This window comes from Electrophorus electricus, chromosome 5 (assembly GCF_013358815.1).
Source record: "Electrophorus electricus isolate fEleEle1 chromosome 5, fEleEle1.pri, whole genome shotgun sequence".
NCBI lineage: Eukaryota > Metazoa > Chordata > Actinopteri > Gymnotiformes > Gymnotidae > Electrophorus > Electrophorus electricus.
In genome coordinates, this window is record NC_049539.1 from 9,789,419 (window position 1) to 9,811,163 (window position 21,745).

Here is a 21,745-nt window from a genome sequence, read left to right on the forward strand (position 1 = left end):
ATATATTTTTCCTTTTTTTTCAAAATATAAGTTGCGTAATAACACGCCAGGAGGAATGCTATTTTCTCTCGTGATGTAATATCGTCCTCTTGTGGATAATGTTCGTCAAAATTGCACTTGTATTATCATGCACCTGTTGTTTGGAGTATATTTAACGAAACGTTTTAAGCAGTTTCTTTCCGTTCCGTATTCAGTTTACCGAATTATCAAATGTTACTCAACCAATGAATAAAATAAAAGCTCAGGAATTGGATACTAGAAGCCGGCAACCTTCGGTTATCTAAAAAAATGAATGTTTTAAACATGCACAGCTCAGTAAAAGTCTTAATAAAATGCTCCGCATGTAAGTGTGCTTGCCACAGTAATTGTGTTTGGTAAACATATATGTAGCTAGTCAATTTCTAACTGTGCAAGGTGTCTTGATTTCACAGAATTCCACGTAGTGTACGCTACGGACGCAAAAGACTTTGGACATTTGTTTAATGAGTAGAAATACATTCTGTATATTTAAGTACATTTGTTTTCACCTAACATCATTTTATATTTTATTCTTGATCATAATTCAGCTCTACAGGTTAAATAAGAATCAATTTAAAAGGCCTATATGGTGCAATGGATCTTAGGGCATGGGGCATGGAGGAAGTGAGTTTTTGTTTCCAGGCCACTAGAGAGTAGTGTTGTACTCTCTCTATAAGACTATTATCCGTGAAGTTTTGTCCCGTGACAAACTGCTTCGGAATTTCAGAACAGACGTTAGTAAGCCATCTTAACTTACCTTGGCAGTGGAACAACAAATAGAATGGATATCGGAAAGTTACTGCTTCTACGTGTTTAGCCGTGAGAAGGTTTGATAGTCATACACGCGGAAGTTTGCGTTTCAATTTTCCTACTTCCTCTGCAGTCCGACACGTCACTGGATACAGCTTGCTGGAAACCCTTTGAAAATAAGGCAAGTCACATACTTTACGAAGTTTTGATAATGCTCTTAAAGTTACTAGAGGCATTTTTGATACTGGCGGTTACATTTTTTTTTTTTTTTTCGTCCTCTCTTACTGTTAAACAATGACAAATCTGGGGCTAATGTGATCTTTCCCCCAACTGGCACCTCAAACGACAGGCGGGTTCAAACAGTATATTGTGTTCATAAAACAGTAAATTATATATGTACATGTACATTTTTATTTTTTGTTAAAAATGTAGTCAATACATGAAAGCTTGTCATGCATCTTTATAGAACCATTCTTCTTCCCCTTAATAATAATAATAATAATAATAATAATAATAATAATAATAATAATAATATGCTTGGCTTTGATTTGATTTCTATTATTTTGTAATATTTAAAAATATTATGGCATATTTAAGGGAAATTTTAAAAAAATCGTCTGCGGGAATTCACTTATGTATAGCTCAGTTCATTCAGCTGTAAGTTAGCTAGTGATGTTAACTTTAGCTATAGACCTGTTTTGTTGACATTTAAAATGTGTTTAGCTGTCTGGTAAAAAAAAAATTAAAAATTAAAAATTAAAGTAAAAGGCGCAACAAGGTTTCCGTAGGTCAACCTGTGGAAGGATCATTCACTAAACCTTTAGTCCAACTTGAACATTTTATTGGAACTTGTTCTTTCTTTATAACTAAACCAGACATGAACAATAAAGGTGTTATATAAGGGGCTAAGGCCCTTCATAAATATTTAACACAGTGAGCAAGCATACCTGTCCAAACATGTTTTAATCAAACAGGTGATACTTTGTTGTTGTTGTGTGTGTGGCATGTTTTGTTGATTTGGGAATATGTTTGAGTGAAGAAATCCAACAGTCGTTGGCTCAGAGACACCATTCTGGATTACATTCACAATGCATAATGGAAAATTTGATTTTGTAGAGAGACGTGAACTTATTTAAAGCATAGAATCTTTTCTCTTTTATTCGTCATATTGTTTCCCAAATGGTAGACTGTTCTCAGTTCCTGCTTTCACTTTTGGGATTAAATGTCACACTGCTGTTTGGTCACTTGACCTAGAATCTGAGACGAACAGTTGAGTGATTGTGTGCTGTGCTTCCTGACAGCCAGCCTTGGGCGAAGAGAACATGAGAAAGCTTGTTCCTTATTTAGCTATTAGCCAGACTTTGGTTAATGCTCTGAAAAATATTTAATTTTATCATTTTAAAATGTATCTTTTTAGCTGCCATCTTCCTAGCTACCATGGTATGTATCTGACATATTCATGAAAGATTTGCCCTCACTGTATTAGAAACTTAAAATTATTTATTTATTTTTTAATACCAGAAACACTTTCAGCTCTTTATCAGTGTTCACTTTCTGTCTGTTGGCTGTATTTGTCCGGGTGGTGAACCACTCTCAACCCATTAGTGACATTCAGTGCAACACTCAGACCCACGTGTCACTGTTGTTTAGTCACTTCTGTGGGTAAGGGGTGGGTGACAAATTAGGTGTTGCCACAGATGGGCTACAATCTATAATTGTTCACTTCCAAATGCATCCATAAAATAGGCGTGCTTAAAGGAATTCTGGCATTTTACAGCCTAAACTCTTTTATCACATCTCTGTTGTAATGTATTATGTCAGTGTTATATGGGCAGTTACCATGGACAGTCATTTTGATACATTTCCTAGGACTTACAAAAGAACAATAAAACCTATTGACTCAAAACAGATTTGTAATTGAATATTAAAGGCTTCTGTCTTAAGTTTGTTTTGAGTCAACAAGTTTTTCTCCTTTCTTTATGTATAAGAAAGTTTTTTTAAATAATTGTCCATGGTAATATACCATATAGATGCAATAGATATAGATTGGATTGAAAAAACTTGAGCATTCTTTTAATAAATTGGTATAAGGTAGGTGAATATGCTTTTCCAGGTACAAACACAGTACAGAGTTACACAATAATTAAGAACATTTTCACACTTGTCCCAAATACTTGGGTCCGCACCCTGGACTGATTCTGTGCTCATTTGGGGGAGGGGCTCATTATCGCTGGTTTGCTTTCACACAAAAGAATTCCATCCAAACCGCTTAATGTGTCACTTTTCTGATGCAGGTTTGCAAAGTGTTAGCCACTAGGTTTGTCTGTTTACTGCTTTGTATTATTTCCCTGGATAAAAATACTCCCTGGATAAAAACTATCCCTTTTGGGATACAATTCACCATACACGAGCACATGCAAACAAGGAGAAAGTTTTTAACCATACAGAGAGATGCAGAGAGATGCGTTATTCACAATGCTCTCAGGACATGCAGAGTAACCTTGCGCCAGACCTAAGGAAATGTGGCAGCGCTGGTAGTGGATAGCTTCCACACCTGCTCCGAACTGCACCAGAGCTCACTAGAAGTGAATCCCATACTACCGATTTCAGAAGGGCCAGAGATCAGTGCTCTGGACTGCTCCTGGGCTCGGAAACAGCTTTATCAGTTTGTTGCTGTGGGTACCTCTTTGCAAGGGAAATGATGACCATCTATCCTCCCCCACCCTAAATTCTAGAAATGTTTCTGGAATGTGAAAAGCATGTTTTCATTATGATCTTTTTTTCATGATGTGGAAGGTAACCAGGACCACCAGGGTTACAGCTACACTGAGGCGTTGGGTATGTTTTTATCTGTTAAGTCGAACATATGGTCAAGATTTCACAGTAGACAGGGGATTCAGTTCAGCTCTACTTCAGATTAATCTACAGAATGGGTTTCTTTTTCATCCACGACATACTAAGGAATGTGAAAGATCTTTGTGGAAATGTGAAACATTTCCTTTCCTTCTGATTTAGTCTCATTGTACCCTTGTCCACGCTGTCCTTGGCAATTCTACAGATTCTACTGTCCTGCAATGCTACTGTCCTGCAGTCAATGTGCAGAAGTGTTTGACTGGCCATGTGGAGCTGTGAGGTATTGCAGGGGTGCCGTAGCATGATGCGTAGTGGCCTCTGTGCCAGCAAGGCCTGCCGAAGGTTATCTAAATATACCTCCTTTCTGACAAGGGGACAGAGGATTTTGCACACTCAGCGTTTGAGTGTGTTGGAGAGAGTGAGATGAGGTGGTGTGTCAAGGAACTGCTTGCCTGCTCTCAGTATGAGAGGGGTGCAGGGGGGCAGGGGCAAAACGGAAGAGAGGAAGGGAAAGGAGGAGCCTCTCTGGCTGGCCACCCAGACTGTAGCTTCCCCCTGTTCACACTGGACATTTGGTGACCCTGATGGGGTCTCGCTGCCGTTATCGCAGCGTCTTTTTGGCAGCCCTCTGGAGGAACAGCAAAAGCCCTCTGATCCATCGCACACCGCCTCTGACATGATCAGCGGACGGTGGCAGAATACCTCCTTAGCTCTCTGATGTTTTTGTTTGTTTGTTTGTATGTTTGTTTTCTTTTCTGCTCGTTCTGCACAGCACTAGAATGGAGATTTTCAGCCGTCTGCCTGAGCCGTGTGCCAAAGCGTAGCACCAGAGAAAGCACTGCTGCACCCAATTGCCACCCAGTCCGCAGGAGACCTCAGGATGGATGAGCAGTCCAGCTGCCCTAATGTCAGCATTCCCTGCTACAATGAGCAGAGGGACAAGAAGAAACGCTACACTGTGAGTAATCATCACCTCGACGACTGCTGCGCTGCTTCAGAAAGAGCGTGCACTGTTTGCTTACTAGAACTGCTTCTTTGCCTTTGAAGTTATGTTGGGATGGCATTAACTACTGTGCCCCTGCTGTCTTAGGTTTACAAAGTAATGGTCAGTGTTGGGAGACATGAATGGTTTGTCTTCAGAAGATATACAGAATTTGATAAACTGTACAATACAGTAAGTAGAGACATTTCTCACCAGAATGCATGTGGTGATTGTTTTAGACCTATCTACATGATGTTAATGTTTCATATATACTCATATTAAAGTTTAGAAAAAGTGGTTAGACTTTCTTGGAGTCAATCTTTGGTGTGTTACCTGATTTGATTCTTTGGAGTCTGTAATTTTTGTTAAAGCACTTATTTTTAGTTTTTCTGTCAGATCAGATTTCTATTGTGCATGTGATTTGCTTCAGTAAAATGTTTCTTAAATATAGACTTAATGAAAATAAATGTTGGGTTTTTGAAATGTAAATGTAATTTAACCGTTTAGTAGGAGTAAAATCATCCATGTATTTAACTTCAGTTGAAAAAACAGTATCCTGCTTTGAATTTGAAGATCCCTGCTAAGAGAATATTTGGTGACAACTTTGACCCAGGTATTATCATCATCATCATCATCATCATTATTATTATTACAAATTTGCTATTGTATATTCTCCCTGATCCTCCACTGCCTAGCTGAAAAATGGCACAATGTCCTGTCAAATTTCTGCACACCACCATGAAATACTAGAATTTGCTTTTCAGTCTTTCAATAAAAACAGTCAGTTATATTAAAATCATGTGTAATCAGTTACAGGATGAGTAAATGGGCAAGATATGACATTCATCAACCTCTGTTCAAGTAATTGAATGCATGCGTTAACAATTTTAGCATGTGCTAAAGGCATGACTAGCTGATATTGCTTAAGTGCATACCTGTGCTACTGTTCTTTCTCTCATGTATTGTTGGTCTGCTAGAAAACAGCCATTTAATGTTTTTAACTGGAAATGGCAACATGAAAACCATTAAAGACACAAGATTGCAAGAGATTAACATGTACTCTGTATAGGAGGAATTCGATTGATTGCCAGCTACATTAGTGTAACATCTCCTGGTTATGATTTTCACTTTCATTTTGTTGTGCAAGTACTTACACAAACAATAGATAGATACAACTTTATTGTGATTGAACATAGTAATAGTACAGGACAATGAAATATAGTTTGGCATGTACCAGAAAGCAAGTAGTGTGTGTGTGTGTGTGTGTGTGTGTGTGTGTGTGTGTGTGTGTGTGTGTGTGTGCATATATGTGCGTGCATGCGTACACATGTATGTGCACATGTGTGTGTGCATATGTGTCTGTTTATGTTTTTTATGATCCACACCAGAGTTCATAAAACAGAGAAGAACGGGGTTACATGAGTTCATTCAGAAAATAGTGTCGCATCCACAGCTCAGCCACCAGTGAGTTTCATCAACGAATTATACAGTGTTTTACAATCATTAATATTCATGAGAAGTTATGCTGTCAAATCCACCAGATTTATGCAAATGTGTTGTCTTAAAAACTTTCCAATGGCTATGCTCTGCTGGGACAAGTCAACAGAAAAAAAAGCTAATTTAATTACCAGTATTTATTACATGCAATGACTGTAATAACCCATTTTTATAGCATTAGCTGAAGTTGTATTTTATATTCAACACTGAGTCGTATTGATGCTAGCTCATGTTACTCTTTAACAGCAGTGTCTTTGTACTGTCTCAGTCGGACTTCTGACATGTGACTGCTCTTCCATTCAAACCCACAGTCCCGATGTCCGAGACTTTCTGCAAATGGATAAATGTAAAAACTTCTCGGATGCCTCAGAGGATGAAGATGATAAGGTTTGTCACACTTCATTTGCACTTCATACACAATCATTTACTGTACATTTATCTCATAAATTTTTTTTCTTGATAGTATCTGGTTGTTTGCTTGTAAAGGAATAGTCTGTGTTTGAGATGATGTGTTTCATTTTTTAGTCACCGTTTCTCCGTTTTCTTATATACATTTTGGTATAAGCCTGATTTATAATGGAATTAGATGTAGTATCATTATTGTTACCCATACAGAATAGCTCCAACTCCAGAAACATTAACCTGGGGCCATCTGCTAACCTACAGTAAGTGCAAATTTCTGCTGCCCATCTATATATTTTGAGTATATTGTATATTCTGCTTCAGTTCTGTGTGAAATAATATTGTGTATTATGCAGGTAGGAATATTTTATACCATTCATTGTCTTTTTTCCATCCTCAAGGGCAAAACCCACTGACTTTGACTTTCTTAAAGTCATTGGTAAGGGGAGCTTTGGAAAGGTATGTTTGTTTCTGACACATTGCTGTGATACGTTTGGGAATAATATGACCTGGAATTGTTTATAAAGGTTTTCATTACATGTTGTGAAGTGTGGTAGTGTCAGTTCTGTAGGTACTGAAAACCTTTTTTTTTTCCCAGCAGTGGACGGTTTGTTTTTTTTGCGGTATCTAGCTAATAAATAATGGGCTTTCCTACTGAGAAGTGAGAGTCTCACAGTTTGGAAGTTACAGAGCATCTCTCTTGAGCCTGGGACTGTTGGTAACCCACTATGCATTCATGTGTTCTCTCTCACGAAAAGGTTCTCCTTGCAAAGAGGAAACGAGATGGGAAGTGTTATGCAATCAAAGTCTTGCAGAAAAAAGTCATTCTAAACAGGAGAGAGGTAATTATCTAAATCTGGGAAACTATGTTTGTGAATTAGGGACACATTCTAAATTGTAGTGTCTGAGCAATTGCATTCCAGTATTTTATTTAGAGCTTACCTGTTATCTAGAATGTAAATTAAAGTATTACATTTAGATAATATTTGTTCGACAGTATCATCACTCTTTATTTAAAGTTAGTATATGGACTCTCTTTTCTTCATTTTATGTTTGCTGTCATATATCAATAACAGCAGAAGCACATAATGGCTGAGCGTAATGTGCTGCTGAAGAATGTGAAGCACCCTTTCCTTGTTGGACTGCACTATTCCTTCCAGACAACAGACAAGTTATATTTCGTCCTGGATTTCGTAAATGGCGGAGAAGTATGTTTTCTTTTGTGATCGCCACATATGTGGAATGTTGTCTGGTACTAGGATATGCAAGAACATAGGAAGTGGGGCAAAAAGATAATTCTTAGGAATTTCTGATGGAAACAAATTCCGGTAATTCCAGTAAATAAACTCACCAGGATAACATCACATCAAAAATAAATAAAATTAGGAGGAAGTGTTAAGGTAATGGGGACATGTATAATTAAATTTTTCTTATTAATGATGGTCTATGAACCTTTCCCTGTGGACTTGGTTTGGAGTTATTGTTATAAAATTTAAAATAAACAATGTAAACAAACTGTCTCAAAAATGTTATTTCCAAAAGAGAATTTCCCTCCGATATACACTATCATAAACTCATATAAATTTGGCCAAACAGCATTTTTGTCTGTTCTACTTTGGGTTAAAAAAGCCATATTGTGCTGACCACACTGACCTAATCAGAACACAGTAATGTGGGAGTGTGCTCCAAGACCAAGACAGAGTATAAATATATTGGATCATTGGACTTGAAAACGAGTGAGTCAGGTCATTTATTTCTTGCGTATGAATCTAAAATGAATGTTTGACTTCTGTTCATTGTAGCTTTTCTTCCACCTTCAAAAAGAACGAACCTTTCCTGAGCCAAGAGCAAAGTTCTACATTGCTGAGATGGCGAGTGCTCTTGGCTACCTGCACTCTCTTAACATTGTTTACAGGTTAGCTCCTCTCTTACACACTAAATATAAATCCTTATTTTAAAAGCTATACTCAACTGTTGGGGAGTGTCTGCAAACCACTTATTTTGTTTAAGATCTCTTCACCTTTTGGCTCATTTTTACTATCACTGTTATTATAACTGCTTTATAAATTGAATGTGAACAGCCTTTCTGACTGATGAGAAGTACCCATTTGTAGTGGTTTTGAGCGTGGTCAATTCCAAAGTAACACCCTTTTTAAAAATACATTTTTCATTTACAGCTTTAATTTTGATGGTAGCACCAGCCAGTGTAGTTATTCCAGCGGTGAAGAAAATGGACACCGGAACACATGTTATTTTAAAAGGGAGTGTCCCCAGTGGGATTTCAAGAGTTGTATTTCCTATGGCTTAGCTCTCAGCCTGGATTGTTAAAGCTGAGGTTGTTTTTAGCATGAATGAGGATATGAATGGTGACTGGTAGACATATTTCCTGCAAGTTTCCGGTTAGATTTCAACATACTTTTGGAAATCTGAAGTTTTGTCCATTCACTGTGACAGTGCAGTGAAGGGTTGCTTCTTATATGCCTTGTGGATCATTGCAGATTCAACATTTCCAACATTTACATGGTGTGAACAAAAATTCAATGCAATATGACATAAACTACTATCAAGACTTAACTGTGTGACAGGACGACCATTGGAAAAGACAAATTATTATCTGTTGACTATTTTTTTCAGCTGTACTGTAATATCATAATCTCTAATGCAGCATCATGTTGCCATTAATTAATTGCAGCATTCAAAACTCTCCTAAGATATCCAGATAAATATAAAGTAAAATGTGTTTTGTTTTCATCAAGGGATTTGAAACCAGAAAATATCCTGCTGGACTCTCAAGTAAGAATTTTTGTTGTTCTTGTCCTGCCTCTTTTTCTGTTAGAGGCCTCATAAGGTCTCAACTGTAAGACTGCTAGAGCTCATAGTGATGGGGAGGTTGTATCTGTCAGAAATGCATCTTTGCCAGGCAAACTACAAAAATATCTCACTGAAACCAGAATCACTTTATTGTTGGCAAGGACGTCTGTTATCAGATCTTGTTTTAGTGAGCATTTTCTGATGGAAGAAAAATGGTTAAAATATGATCAAATGGGCTTGTGGACTAGCCTCTATTTGACATTATACTTAAACAAAAAAGCCTCCTTTTTCTGTTAAGGGACATATAGTCTTGACGGATTTTGGATTGTGCAAAGAGGGCATCTCTCAAGCAGACACAACAACCACGTTTTGTGGGACACCTGAGGTAATATTTTGTTACTGTCATTTTTATTTCCCTATCAATATGTATTGTAACATACTGCTTGTGTCTTGTGTGTGTAAATGTCCCTATTTGTATTGTGATATTTATCAGGCAACCATGCCTAGATAATTGAAGTTTAATAACGGAACAACTACACATCTTTTTTAAAAAACCTTTTCTTCTGTTAGGAAAGATTATTTGTGGAAAAATTTCAGATGTGCTCCTATCCCATGTTTGATTTTAATGGTAAAGTTTTAGACTAAATTATTTTTTCCTTCACAGTATCTGGCTCCAGAGGTACTAAGGAAACAGCCATATGACAACACGGTTGATTGGTGGTGTCTGGGCTCAGTGCTGTATGAGATGCTCTATGGACTGGTAAGACCTGCCCATTTGCTTGTTTTTGTGAGAAAGACCTTAATGTTTATATAATTAACAAATTCTTTAACCTGCTATTTCTCTGCTGTCTTCAACAGCCTCCATTCTATAGTAGGGACACTCATGAGATGTATGACAACATACTGCATAAGGAGCTAACATTGCGTCCTGGTGCATCCACGTCAGCCTGGTCCATCTTGCAAGCTCTTCTGGAGAAGGACCACACCAAGAGGCTAGGATTCAAGGAGGACTTTGTGAGTTGTTGTAGTGTCATTTAAATGGGGTGTAGATTTCAACTACCAGCCAATGATCTTAGAATCTCAATAAGCAACAAGCCTGTTCTCCAGTTCATTTTTTAACATGCTGATTGAAAGTTGCACCCACAAATCAAATTACAAAGGGCAGGTATAGTTTTTGAGTGAACCATGAAGTGCCCAATAGGATAGGGTAGTTTTACTATATTCTGCATTTGGACACTTGTATAATATAATGTGACTGGATTGGGGAAGATGTGCAGTTACTAGGTAATGGATCCCGAAAAGCAAGTGGCTCTGATGGAGGTGTTGCACCAGAATACAACTATTGTGTGTGCTTTTGTATGTACCACCCCCTGGTGGATGAAGTTGCAAGTGTTTGTTTTAAAGTATGTACGTTCAAGTGTACATGTCTGTCGGTTTGTTACTAGGGCTGGGCAATACATTTGATATTAATCAATAGATTCATTATTCTTTCCAAAAAAATTCAAATTGTAATATATGGAGTATCACATCAGGTCAAAATAATCAATATCTATTTAAATCTATACTGCATGGCCCTGTTTTTTACAGTGTTGTAAAATTATTAATTAATCATTCAGTTTCTCAGCCATCTATAATGTTGCTATCATAAATGATTTTTTTTTAAATTAAATTTAAATTAAAAGTATTAATGTGATAGTCAAATTACTTCCAATATAGCAAGTGGGGAAAAAGACTTTCCGTGCTAAAAAAAAACAGCACAGTAGGGAACTGATCTACACTGCAGCGTGGATAACTTTAGGAGGTCTATCAACAAGAATGGTTGTGTGTAGGTTCTTAGTATTTCGGTTTTGTGTAGAATATTAGTTATTGGTCTGTTTGATGTGCATATTACATTTACATTTTTTATTTGTTTCAGAATGAAGTCAAAAGGCATAGTTTTTTCTCTTCTATTAACTGGGATGATCTTATGGCGAAAAAGATCACACCTCCATTTAACCCCAGTGTGGTAAATGTCTTTATCGCATCTGTCTGTCAAGGTTTAAACAACCTGTTCTAAATCTGAATTCAAGTATATAAAAGCATCCGAGAAACAATGTTATATCTGTGAAGTAAAAATCACTCTACAAACTTCTATAAAATTGTGAAGTAATATTGATTATAATGATGCAGATTTCCTTCTGTTCTTGTTCTGCAGGATTCGCAGTATGACATTTCAAACTTTGATCCCGAATTCACAGATGAGACTGTTTCCAACTCTGTGTGCATCTCCACAGAGCACTCCGTCGTCAATGCCAGTGTCATGGAGGCTGACGATGCTTTTCTGGGGTTCTCGTATGCACCACCTTCAGACGACTCTTTCCTGTATTAAACAATATTAAGAATGATGCTGGAACCATCAGTGCCACAGGAAATGCCCTTATTGTAACCATTCTTCATGAAAGGGAAGAATTTGCCCAGTGGAGAATGCCAACGTATTGGGTTGTACAGTTTGCTGACTGAAGTGCATACCCATATTGTGAAGCAGGGTGTTTCAGATCTTTATTTTTATCTTCAAACAGCAGATTTATATTTTGTATTGTATCACTTACCTTGCCCAAGATCTAGCTCAGGTATTGCTGTTTTTCTTCCCAAGATGATTTTCTGTGGTGGTTGTTTTGATGTCAGGGAAGCTTGTGTGATGCCCTTTGAAAACAGAATGCCTTTGTCATGTACATTCCATTTTTATACATCCCTTAATGACCTCTAGAGTCTTACCCCTGGGGCAGTCTGTGCAGTTGTCTGTCTGGTTTGTTCTCCTTTCAAAAATGAATTATGTAAAAATAATTATAGATGTGTATTGTATGACTTTTTTTTTTTAAACCAAAGATACATTTATTTGTAATAACCTCCAAACCCCAATGAAGTAAGAATTAAATGAATTAAAAGATTAAGAAATTGTGGAATTCCAAATTAGTAAACCTTGTAAATATGTGACCGCACAGACTAAAGTCTTTTATGTCGCATATACAGTCACAAGGTTTTAAATTGGAGCTACTTTGTTGGCATGTATTACAGTGTAATAGCTCTAACCATAGAAACCGTCTGGCCCATAGGGCGATGGTCTGAATACACATTAACAGTAAAATGTTGCCTTAAAACACTCATGGTGTGCGCGTGTTGTTCTCGATTCCACTGACAAAATAGTCCGCGAGAGATGGTTATTTGGTCAGCACTGAGACTGCTTTTCTTTCGCTAGCTAACTAGTAATTATTTTGACGAACAAAATATGGAGAATCTTCTGTCTATGAAAGAGTCTATAATAACATACTTGGATAGAAGTGGAGGGCTGAATAAGCTCGTTGAGGGATGCAAGTATTTCAGAGGTTGGTCAAAAAACGGTCCTTTCCTGTACGTGATAGCTAGCTAACGTTACCTAGCTATCTTGCTACCTGACAAACTTAACACTAGGTAGCTAACTTGGCCATTTTACACCTTTCCATGAATAGGCACTTAAAAACAGGCAAAAGAAAACTCGACCCCAAACATCATGCTAAGTGTTAACAGTAACTGTAATCATTCCATTTAAGTTTTGTTTAATTAGCCAGCTGAATTGTAAGCGAGCTGTTTGAAATATTTTTTTTTCCCCAGATTCGCAACAAGTGGAAGCAGTGTATCGATTTAGTTTGGACGTTAATCCCTCCGATGTGGTTGAACTGGATGCTCTACTGGGAGACTGCATATTACACGATCCTATGAAAGCTACTTCACTCTTCCAATCTGTAATTTTTATAGATAAGAGGTTGCAATGACCTTGTGGCTTTTCTAAATAGCCAGCTAGCGTTATGACTCAGAGATAACTTTAAAGGTTGGTTGGTTTGTTTTTTTTCTTTCTTAATTTTACAGGTTTGTTTTCTGGCAATAAAGACATTGTCACTAATTGAGCATATAGAAACAGAAAACCAGGTAAGGATATGAATACTGAAATTTGATAAACATTCCTTACTTTTTTCATTGTGATAAGAAATGTAATATAAACATTGAATTGTTTTTTCCTGCACCCCCTGAGGTTAATGTTGTTCTGAGACTTACACACATTCCACCTTTTCCAAACTACTTTATGGACTTGTCTGACTTCCCCCGTGGGTACGGTCCAATGAGGCCTGTGGCAATAGAGGGCCTTGTAATTGCAATGACTCCTATCACTAAATACACCCGAGGAGCCAGATTCCTCTGTGCAGAAGAAAAATGTCCTTGCTCTAGAGGTAAATCGGGTATCCTCAGTGATTACATTTTCAGTGCTCCCATTGTCTTTGGCTGTAGCTGTTGTCACTATGCCAACAGGTTTCCACCACATTCGAGTGCATGCCCCAGGAGCTACAGAATCTGCTACTGTCAGAAACGACTTCATCTGCTTTCTCTGCACCTCACCACTCAAAGAGGATGTAAAGTCTCGTGTTTTAGGCGGTGAGAACTGAATGACTGAATAGTGCTGCCAACAGTCTCTTTCATTCAAAACCGAGTGCACAAATTCTTCTGACCTTGAGGGAGGCACATGAATGAAATAACAGGATGTACACTAGTACCTTTCATCACATGTGCAGTTTTGCTTTACTCTCTTTTTACTTTATTCGCCATTCATGATAAATTAACCAGTAGAGCTCAACATCACCATAAACAAATACATTACCAATACCACTGTCCAATAAACGTAAATGATACAAAGACATTTAACGTGTATGTTAGAAGTTCACAAACAGTCCAGAGGAGATGCAGCTAAATGAACACATAACATATTAAGCAGATTTTCCACACTATAGATATTTACACCCAACAATTGAAGTTGGGTTTAATTCATTTTCAAAAATGAGACTGTGATGGTCATTGTAGATTAGCTTTTTAAAATTATTTAATTGACTCATTAATTTTGCTCAGATAAACAACTAGTTGAGCTTGTGGATGTGAAGGCACTGGATGTCTTAAGAGGCCATGACCCTTCTTCCCTGAGATATCAATCCGTCAACTTGTTTTTGAGAGGTGGGTTAAGGTATAATATGAATCTTTAGCAGACATTCTAAACTCAGATACATTCAAAGCATGGACACCTGGTTAGAATGCTTTCAGCTAAACTCAAAAATGTTAAGGATAAGCGCTCAAATAAAATGAGTGTCATGGCAGACAAACAGTCTGTGCCCCTCATGAAATGTTAGGTATTCCTGCCCCCTCCAATAAAACTGCTCTGAATATACTGTAGGTCCTCTGGTCTGTATTAGCATATTGTGTGTACCTTGTCTTAGTTAGGAATTCAATGTACCAAGATCTAGTTACTAAAAAATAATGATAATAAACACATGGTACACCCATCACTTGCTAGCACAGACAGAAGGACCTTTGTCTTAAAGAGTGTCTACAGTGTTTCTCTTGGTAACAGGCATGTTATTTTTAAATTATAAGTAAAGAAGAGCCCCTGACTATTGTTGTTTTATTTTCCTAGATGAACTATGTAACTGCATGAAAATTGGTCAGATTTATCAGTTGGTGGGGATACCAGCGCATGTACACCAGTGGCCCAGTGTTAGTTGGAGCATAGAGGCCTGCAGCATTCAAACGGTCATGCCTAATTGTGAGGCTTGCTTTTCATTTTGGTACAATAGCACACCTGTATGTCAGTGTCAGTGTAGATGATTTTAGATTGTCGTTCTCAGATCCCTGCCTGGTGAGTGACAACTTCAAGGCCCTACACGCTACTTCAGCCAGTTCTCCATGGAGGTTCTCTGCCATTGTGGCTAACACTTTTGCATCTCCAGTAGTCCCGCCTGGCCTCTACAGCACCCTGAAGCTTTTACTTCTCCTTAGCCTGGTGCAGACCGAGGGAGAGAATGAAGAAGCACACAACCATCTAGATGTGCTTGCAATCACCAGTGACACTCTTATCATAGACAGGTGTCCTTACCCTATACATGCAGGCCCTCCGGTGGTAGAAATGCCAACTTTGATTTTTATTAGAGTTAATAGAGCAAAGGCAAAAACAGGCATCCAACCTTTTAGCTAATCATATAGTTCAGTAAATAGAAGCTAATTATCTTGTGAGAAGGTGACAGACTGCTTTATTTACAGTAAATTACACGTAAACTTTACACTGACTACTTACTTAGATAACATGAGAAAACAGGCATTACACAGCTTACATAGGCATTACATAGACACTATGTGCATTAATTGTCAGGTTAATGACATACTGTCTGGGCCTGGCTGCACGAGGTGTTCGTCACCCAGTTACTGGAGAGCTGTTTGCTTCCCTGTCCAGAGATGACCATGGAACAGGAACAGCCAACATCCGTGCTGGATCTGCCCTTTTGGCCACTGGGGGCGTGTGCCTGCTGGGAGACTTAACATGCTACAAGAGAGACAGGATAGATGCACTCCAGTCAGGTACCATGGGAAAATTATAATGTATTTATGAGGCAAAAAAACTGGTGAATTACAGACACAGTAATGAATAGGCAGTAGAGCATGCAACAGTTCAAGAGAAATGTTGTTCCTCTTTACCTTTTCTCATGAATATCACGACTCTTGTGTTTCCTTAGTTCTGGAAAACAGAGCAGTGTCTGTATTCATCCCAGGAAAGAAGTATGGGGAGGACGCTGACCAGCTACTCTCCTTCCCTGTCCAGTGTAACTTTTGGGCCCTGACCGACGCAGCAACCCCATCCAGGAAGCTCATCAGACCTGAAACTATAGTGCTTGGTTCAGTGGTGGGTGTGCACCCACATCCTGTTATATGAATAGCAAACACAATAAATAAATTTAATCCAGCAATAGGATTTCTTTTAAATACAATACAAATACATTTGTTTTCAGTAAGAAATATACTGTATTGGAAATTGCATACCTTACAATTTATAACAACGTTGTTGTTATCCATTTCTTCAGAATGTAGCTAATTTTACCTGGGTCAGAGGTTTTGTGTAAATAGCTCAGCTTTTGTTTGAGATAAAAACACACCTCTTAGTGTTCCATTAGTATTTTTAACCTTACGATTCCAGTACAATCTTTCATTTTGAATACCACCACCATTAAATGATGGTGGTGGTTGGAACCAATCACTACTGTGAAACTGGAGACACCTTTCCATGAGCTAAGATAACTAAACTTAAGACTGGAGAACCAGAGTTCTATTGAGAGCTCTTTGTTACCTTTTGTTACTTTTTTTAGTGTCATAATACTGAAAGAGTTCTGCAACAGTAAGCAACCCCACCTCTAGCCACACTTAGTATCAGGAAGCTGAGACAATAGATTCCATTTTAGAGAATTTCCTAGTTGCACTATTATATGGTAGAAGTTACTCTACTACTATTAATAACCATTTAGTACTTTCATATCTATAATTTTTTCTCACTTCACCTGATTTGCATACTATATAAATATTAGTAGTTCAGTCATCCATGACCTTAGTTCTGCATGTATGTAGGAGATGGGTCCAGTGCCCCCACAGGTCACAAACGCGTTTGGACTAGTGATCCAGTGTCGGGAGGCAGGGGCTGACCACCCATGCCTTCCTATGACAGTACACTTACTGAGGCAAGCCATCTCACCAGGAGAGCCCCTTTACCCTGCTAGCATGCAGTTTACCACACAGGACTACAAAGAGGTTAATCCCTAAAAACACTTATCCATTACTGACATTCAAAGGATTTCACAGAGACTTTATACATTTGATAAACTATAGCAACTATATACTTGTTAAAGGCAATGTTCCTGTCAATATTGTTATGTCTGAATACAATATATTATGTACATTAACTGATCACATTGGTTTTCTCTTCTTCAGCTCCTGGCTCATGCTCGGGGCCTCAAAGTTGACATGAGCCCTGAGGCTGAGAAGATGATCTACGGCTACTACATGGCCAGTAGGAGAGTGCGATCAGATTCTGCCCAGGCGTCTTTGGTGTCTGTCACATCTATCAAACTACTGTAAGCACAGGACAAACATAGCTTTGCCTTAAGGTGGCAGGTAGCAAACTCAGTGATGGACCAGGAAAAACATTCAGCTTCCAGGCATCTTGTACTGTTGTGCGACCAGTTGTAAAAATGTGCACCCACGCTGCATGTTCTTTCTGTCCATCACAGTTCTGATTAGGTTCATAGAGGGAAAACACTAAATTGAACAATATAAACAAGTTTCAGGCTAGTCTGTGCAAAGTTATGTCTTACCACTAGATGGTAGTCATATAACATTTCCCATTATTTATTTACCTTCATTTTCCAGTTGGGAGAACGTCAGCCCAATTGTTCCACCCTAAAATGTGTTTAAAAACTTTCTAAAAACTGTAACCACGCGTCAGTGACCCAGTTTAATGTAAAATAATTGTTTAGGCTGACAAAAAGCTAGTAAAAAACAGACATTTGATCTTTGCAAGTCCTATACAAACTGCTTGTATAGGAAATTGTGCTCAATATTTTACACTATTCATTCACTACTCTAATACTACAGGTTTATCCTAGATCTCATAACCATAAAAAGCCCTTGCATTGCAGTACCAGTATTACAAAGTGTCCCTAAATACTGAATGTCTTCTTTACTTTAGGATAGCTCTTGCACAAGCTCATGCCAAGCTCAACTTAAGGACACGTGTTCTAGAATATGATGCAGTTATTGCAGTGCTGCTTTGTGAGAACTCAATCACCCTGAAACATGGTAAACTCTTTACTTTGTAAATTTTACATGTTTATATAGGCACTTTACAAACCTAATTCTGCATAACATTTTACAGCAACAGCCTTCACTTTCGCTTGTATGCATGTTTCTTTAAGAAAACTTTCTGAATAGGTTGTAGAAAGTCTGACATAAGTGCAAATTTTGTGTTTAAGTCTAAACCTGTCTCTAACCTGTTTAAATCATATTTTGCACCCAGGGAACTTTGCTAATAAGCATGTTCAATGTGTGTTTAATCATTTACCTTGAATACAAAACGCCCTGACTCGGTCTCTAATACGTTGAATGGAGGACCCTTATGAGTGATGTGAACCCTCCAATTTTATGCTGACACACAGGCTGTGACTATGAAAGAACAGAGGCAAAATCTCTTCAGGACATTTATTTTACAGGGGGATTTGAACACTGCAATCCATGTGGCATTATACATTAGTTAACCATCATTTTAAGGCTTAAGATCAACCTCATTATAGTACATTATCGAGTCTGCCTTGCAGGGGCCTCAGCGCTTGTTATTCCACCCGATGCCACGTTTCCATGTGATCTGCGTGACCTGGACTCCCTGCAGAGGCGAGACCTGACCTTGGAAGGCTTCCACCAGCAGATTTTGCACTTTGTGTACACATATGCACCAGGGCCTGCAACCTACATCACAGAAGAGTAGGGGCCCCAATTTCTCAAAGTAACCAGCTAGCCCACATGCAGGTTTTTCACTTGAAGGTGAAGGGCATTTTAAATTGAGAGTTTAATACATCAAGAGACAGCAGTCAAGTTTTCCACAAATTTGGGATAATAAACACCTTATGTCATTGCAATTTTTGCTTGATTCACAACGTTCTGCCATTATGTCAATTCAACCTGTATTTTCATGCATGATCAGACAGCAAGCTGGCAATGGATGACTCGCACCACTGAGGTCATTGTAATCAGTCATGGCAGTCTTCATTTCTAGCACAAAGGGGAAAAGAGGTGGGGGGGGGTTAAAGCTTTTGTTTACTAGACCATAAACCACCCAATATATAGTGGATGCAAAACTGAAAACTCAGATAGTCACAGGATCAACAACCCAATATGGTCAGATGGGTAAACGGCAAAAATGTGAAAATCATCACAGAACATATCTGCATTGTAACCAAGGCATCAGCATAAGAGTAACTAAAATGTTTCTTCTCACCTCGATGCATTCCAAATGTAAGACACTCCATGGCAGTCCATTACCCTTAATCCAGTACTTTGGAGGAGGAAAGAAAAAAAGGTCTCATTTGTTGAAATGGGGGGGGGGGGGGGGGAAATCTGATTCTTTCAAGAGTACGAGTCTAGTTTTGTGACAGTAAACAATCTGAAGTCTCATCCTACACAAACAGCACTCCTAACCTGATCAGTTTGACATGCATGACCCAAGATGCCTGTTCAGATAGTCACAGTTTCAACAACCCAATCTGGTCTGATGGGTAAACGGCAAAAATATGACATTCATCATATTTCCAGCATCTTGTAGCCACAATTTTAACAAAAAGTTAATTTACCTTGTCCTTAGCTGGCGGTGACCAAGGTCATCTCAACCTCCCACAAAAGCCACCTTTATTTCTGGGCAGAAAGAGAAGTGCATGAGTACTTGTCTTCCATCAGTGATGAGATGCTTTAGAGAGAGCGCATTTGTGCTGCTTGAATGCTCAGATAGGCATGTCGTCAACAACCCAGCTTGGTCAGATGGGTAAACGGCAAAAATGTGAAAATCATCAAAGCTGTAACAAATCACTGGTACTAGAATACTTTAGAATGACAACTTATATTTAACAAACTCTAGTTTTATTACCTCATCTTATGACCTTCATAATAGCATGTTGGTCTTCATTTGGCCCCACTGAAACAGAGGAGAGAATGCTATTTAGTATTTTTACATGGAATTCAATAAAATTCAAAACTTGGGATTGAATTGAAATTGGGTCTGAAACCCTAGGGGAAAAAAATCTGTGCAAAATAACCACTGACTAATTAGCTCTTTGTTGTTAAAAGTATTGATTTTATACTGCTTTAGATAAGCATCACTGAGGGTACAATCAATAAGTGATCTTCAAAAGTTGACTGATGAGCCAAAGGTCAAAGTGCACATGTAACACAGCCTGAAAGCAAGGCTCCTCACACCAGCAAAAAGGCCCACAAAGGCTTGTTCAGCTCAGGGTCAGGACCTTTACCAAGACTGCCGCCCCATAGGGAGGGCTAAAAATTCATAATTTCCCAGAGTAGGTCATGTGAAGGCCATTCCCAAACCAACCTGGCCTCACAAGGGACATCAGCCCTGGACAGAGCCAGCGGACAATCCTACCAACAGCAGTTAAAATAGCAAAGGGGCAATTTATCAACCTATCTGGGACACAACTGCCAACATGATTTATAACAGTACAGCAGGGATATTTAAAGCTGCATGTTGAACAAGCTGGGTCATGATTACAATACTTGATAAACAAATAACGGGTCACCTCCCAAAGTGCTTAAATTCATTTCACACAATCTTTCCTTACAAAATGGGTCCGGCAGTCACGTCGAGAGATTTCCTTTACAAAGTCAAGCAAAGCCATAAACTAGAAATAAACCTATAGCGAACCAACTCCGTTTTTTGTGTTTTTGGAAGACGGTGGAGAGAAAGTCAGCAGTTAAGCGACGTTGTCTTTGCATGGTAACGTTTACGTGAGCTTTAGTTCGTTCGACTACGCTAGTTAGCTAGTTTACACGAGAGGCTGCAGATCACAGGACTTTAAACGTTAAACACTTTCTGCCCTAAATTTGAAACACTTATACTGCATGTTATACAGCTCCACCGATAACTAAAAGATAACAATTCTACCATTTGGAATTCAGTTAGTTCCGCTAGCCGCGTTTGCCCATTTAGCTAGCTAGCTACAGCCCGCAACGCCAGCACAGAATGGTAGTAACTAGCTAGCTGTTAGCTAGGGCACGAATCATAGTAGCCTGCCTACATGTGGGTACTCGTGGTACATGAAATGCTTGAACTTAATTTAAACTTCCCAGCTAAAACATTTTCGATAAGGTCCCACTATCTTACAATTAGCTAGATATGCATTTGAACTGTTTACGAAGGAAAGGGAAACGTGTCCACCACGTGGTCAGATCAAAAACATGTGTACAAAGAAATTATAACTGAGACGTGACTCTGATGTTAATATTTAATAGGCGGAAGGAACGTATTTATTTAAAATAATTATTTGATACAAGAACGAACCTAATTATTTTCTAGGTAGTTAAGTTAGCTAACCCCGTGTCTTTTGTTCTGGACATGTTAGCTCGCTAAGAAACGTTAGATGTCGTACGTTAGATATCGTTTTGCCGACGTCTTTTAGCTGCAGTCTCAGAGCATACGATTTAAATCCATGTGTGTGAATCATCCTGAAACATCTTTTACCTGAGCATTCAACATAGCCAGCTAGCTAGCTAGCTGTATGCCTCCACGTCCCCGAAAACTTCCACCTTCGCTTTGTCCATGCTTAAGGGAAATGGATGTAACGCAGGCGCGTTTCACTATTTCAGCGGAAAGGTCCTTCCCAGTTATGTAGACTACACATGCGCACTGTTCTTGTTCCGAGAAGCACCCCATAGAGCGCCGTGCGGAGCGCCGCAGAAGTAACAAATATGTGAACATTTAGAAATCACGTAGAACCTCACATACATACGCTTAAAGTTTAAACTTATTCACATATTTGTCACCTTTAAAGCGCTCCATAC

General features: G+C 38.5%; 2 protein-coding genes and 1 long non-coding RNA gene across 4 annotated transcripts; 2 read left to right on the forward strand and 1 right to left on the reverse strand.

The window, feature by feature from the left end:
- Positions 1–4,181: 4,181 nt before the first annotated feature.
- On the forward strand, positions 4,182–12,452 carry sgk3 (serum/glucocorticoid regulated kinase family member 3). 2 transcript variants are annotated; one of them, XM_027004418.2, is made up of 16 exons: positions 4,182–4,579; positions 4,712–4,795; positions 5,177–5,216; positions 5,992–6,067; positions 6,412–6,487; positions 6,716–6,765; positions 6,904–6,961; positions 7,261–7,344; positions 7,579–7,710; positions 8,305–8,417; positions 9,259–9,295; positions 9,612–9,698; positions 9,978–10,073; positions 10,172–10,327; positions 11,229–11,318; positions 11,508–12,452. In XM_027004418.2, exons 1-16 carry the CDS (start codon positions 4,502–4,504, stop codon positions 11,679–11,681), a joined length of 1,431 nt encoding a protein of 476 aa, XP_026860219.1. In that variant the 5' UTR covers positions 4,182–4,501; the 3' UTR covers positions 11,682–12,452. The 2 variants fall into 2 exon arrangements, with proteins under 2 accessions (XP_026860219.1, XP_026860218.1); XM_027004417.2 differs by having other exon boundaries at positions 4,183–4,579; positions 5,144–5,216.
- Positions 12,453–12,492: 40 nt separating this feature from the next.
- On the forward strand, positions 12,493–18,686 carry mcmdc2 (minichromosome maintenance domain containing 2). Its single transcript, XM_027004419.2, has 14 exons — positions 12,493–12,675; positions 12,941–13,071; positions 13,196–13,255; positions 13,359–13,554; positions 13,634–13,756; positions 14,225–14,326; positions 14,784–14,912; positions 14,995–15,232; positions 15,516–15,721; positions 15,877–16,043; positions 16,760–16,939; positions 17,120–17,262; positions 17,877–17,986; positions 18,502–18,686. The coding sequence occupies exons 1-14, from the start codon at positions 12,579–12,581 to the stop codon at positions 18,666–18,668; spliced, it is 2,049 nt and encodes a 682-aa protein (XP_026860220.2). The 5' UTR covers positions 12,493–12,578; the 3' UTR covers positions 18,669–18,686.
- A 43-nt stretch (positions 18,687–18,729) lies between these two features.
- Positions 18,730–21,532, reverse strand: LOC113573868. Its single transcript, XR_003410250.2, has 5 exons — positions 21,426–21,532; positions 19,821–19,868; positions 19,531–19,591; positions 19,179–19,235; positions 18,730–18,952 (listed from the first exon to the last, which is right to left on the reverse strand). It is a non-coding gene; the product is annotated as an uncharacterized LOC113573868 (long non-coding RNA).
- Between the last annotated feature and the right edge of the window lie 213 nt (positions 21,533–21,745).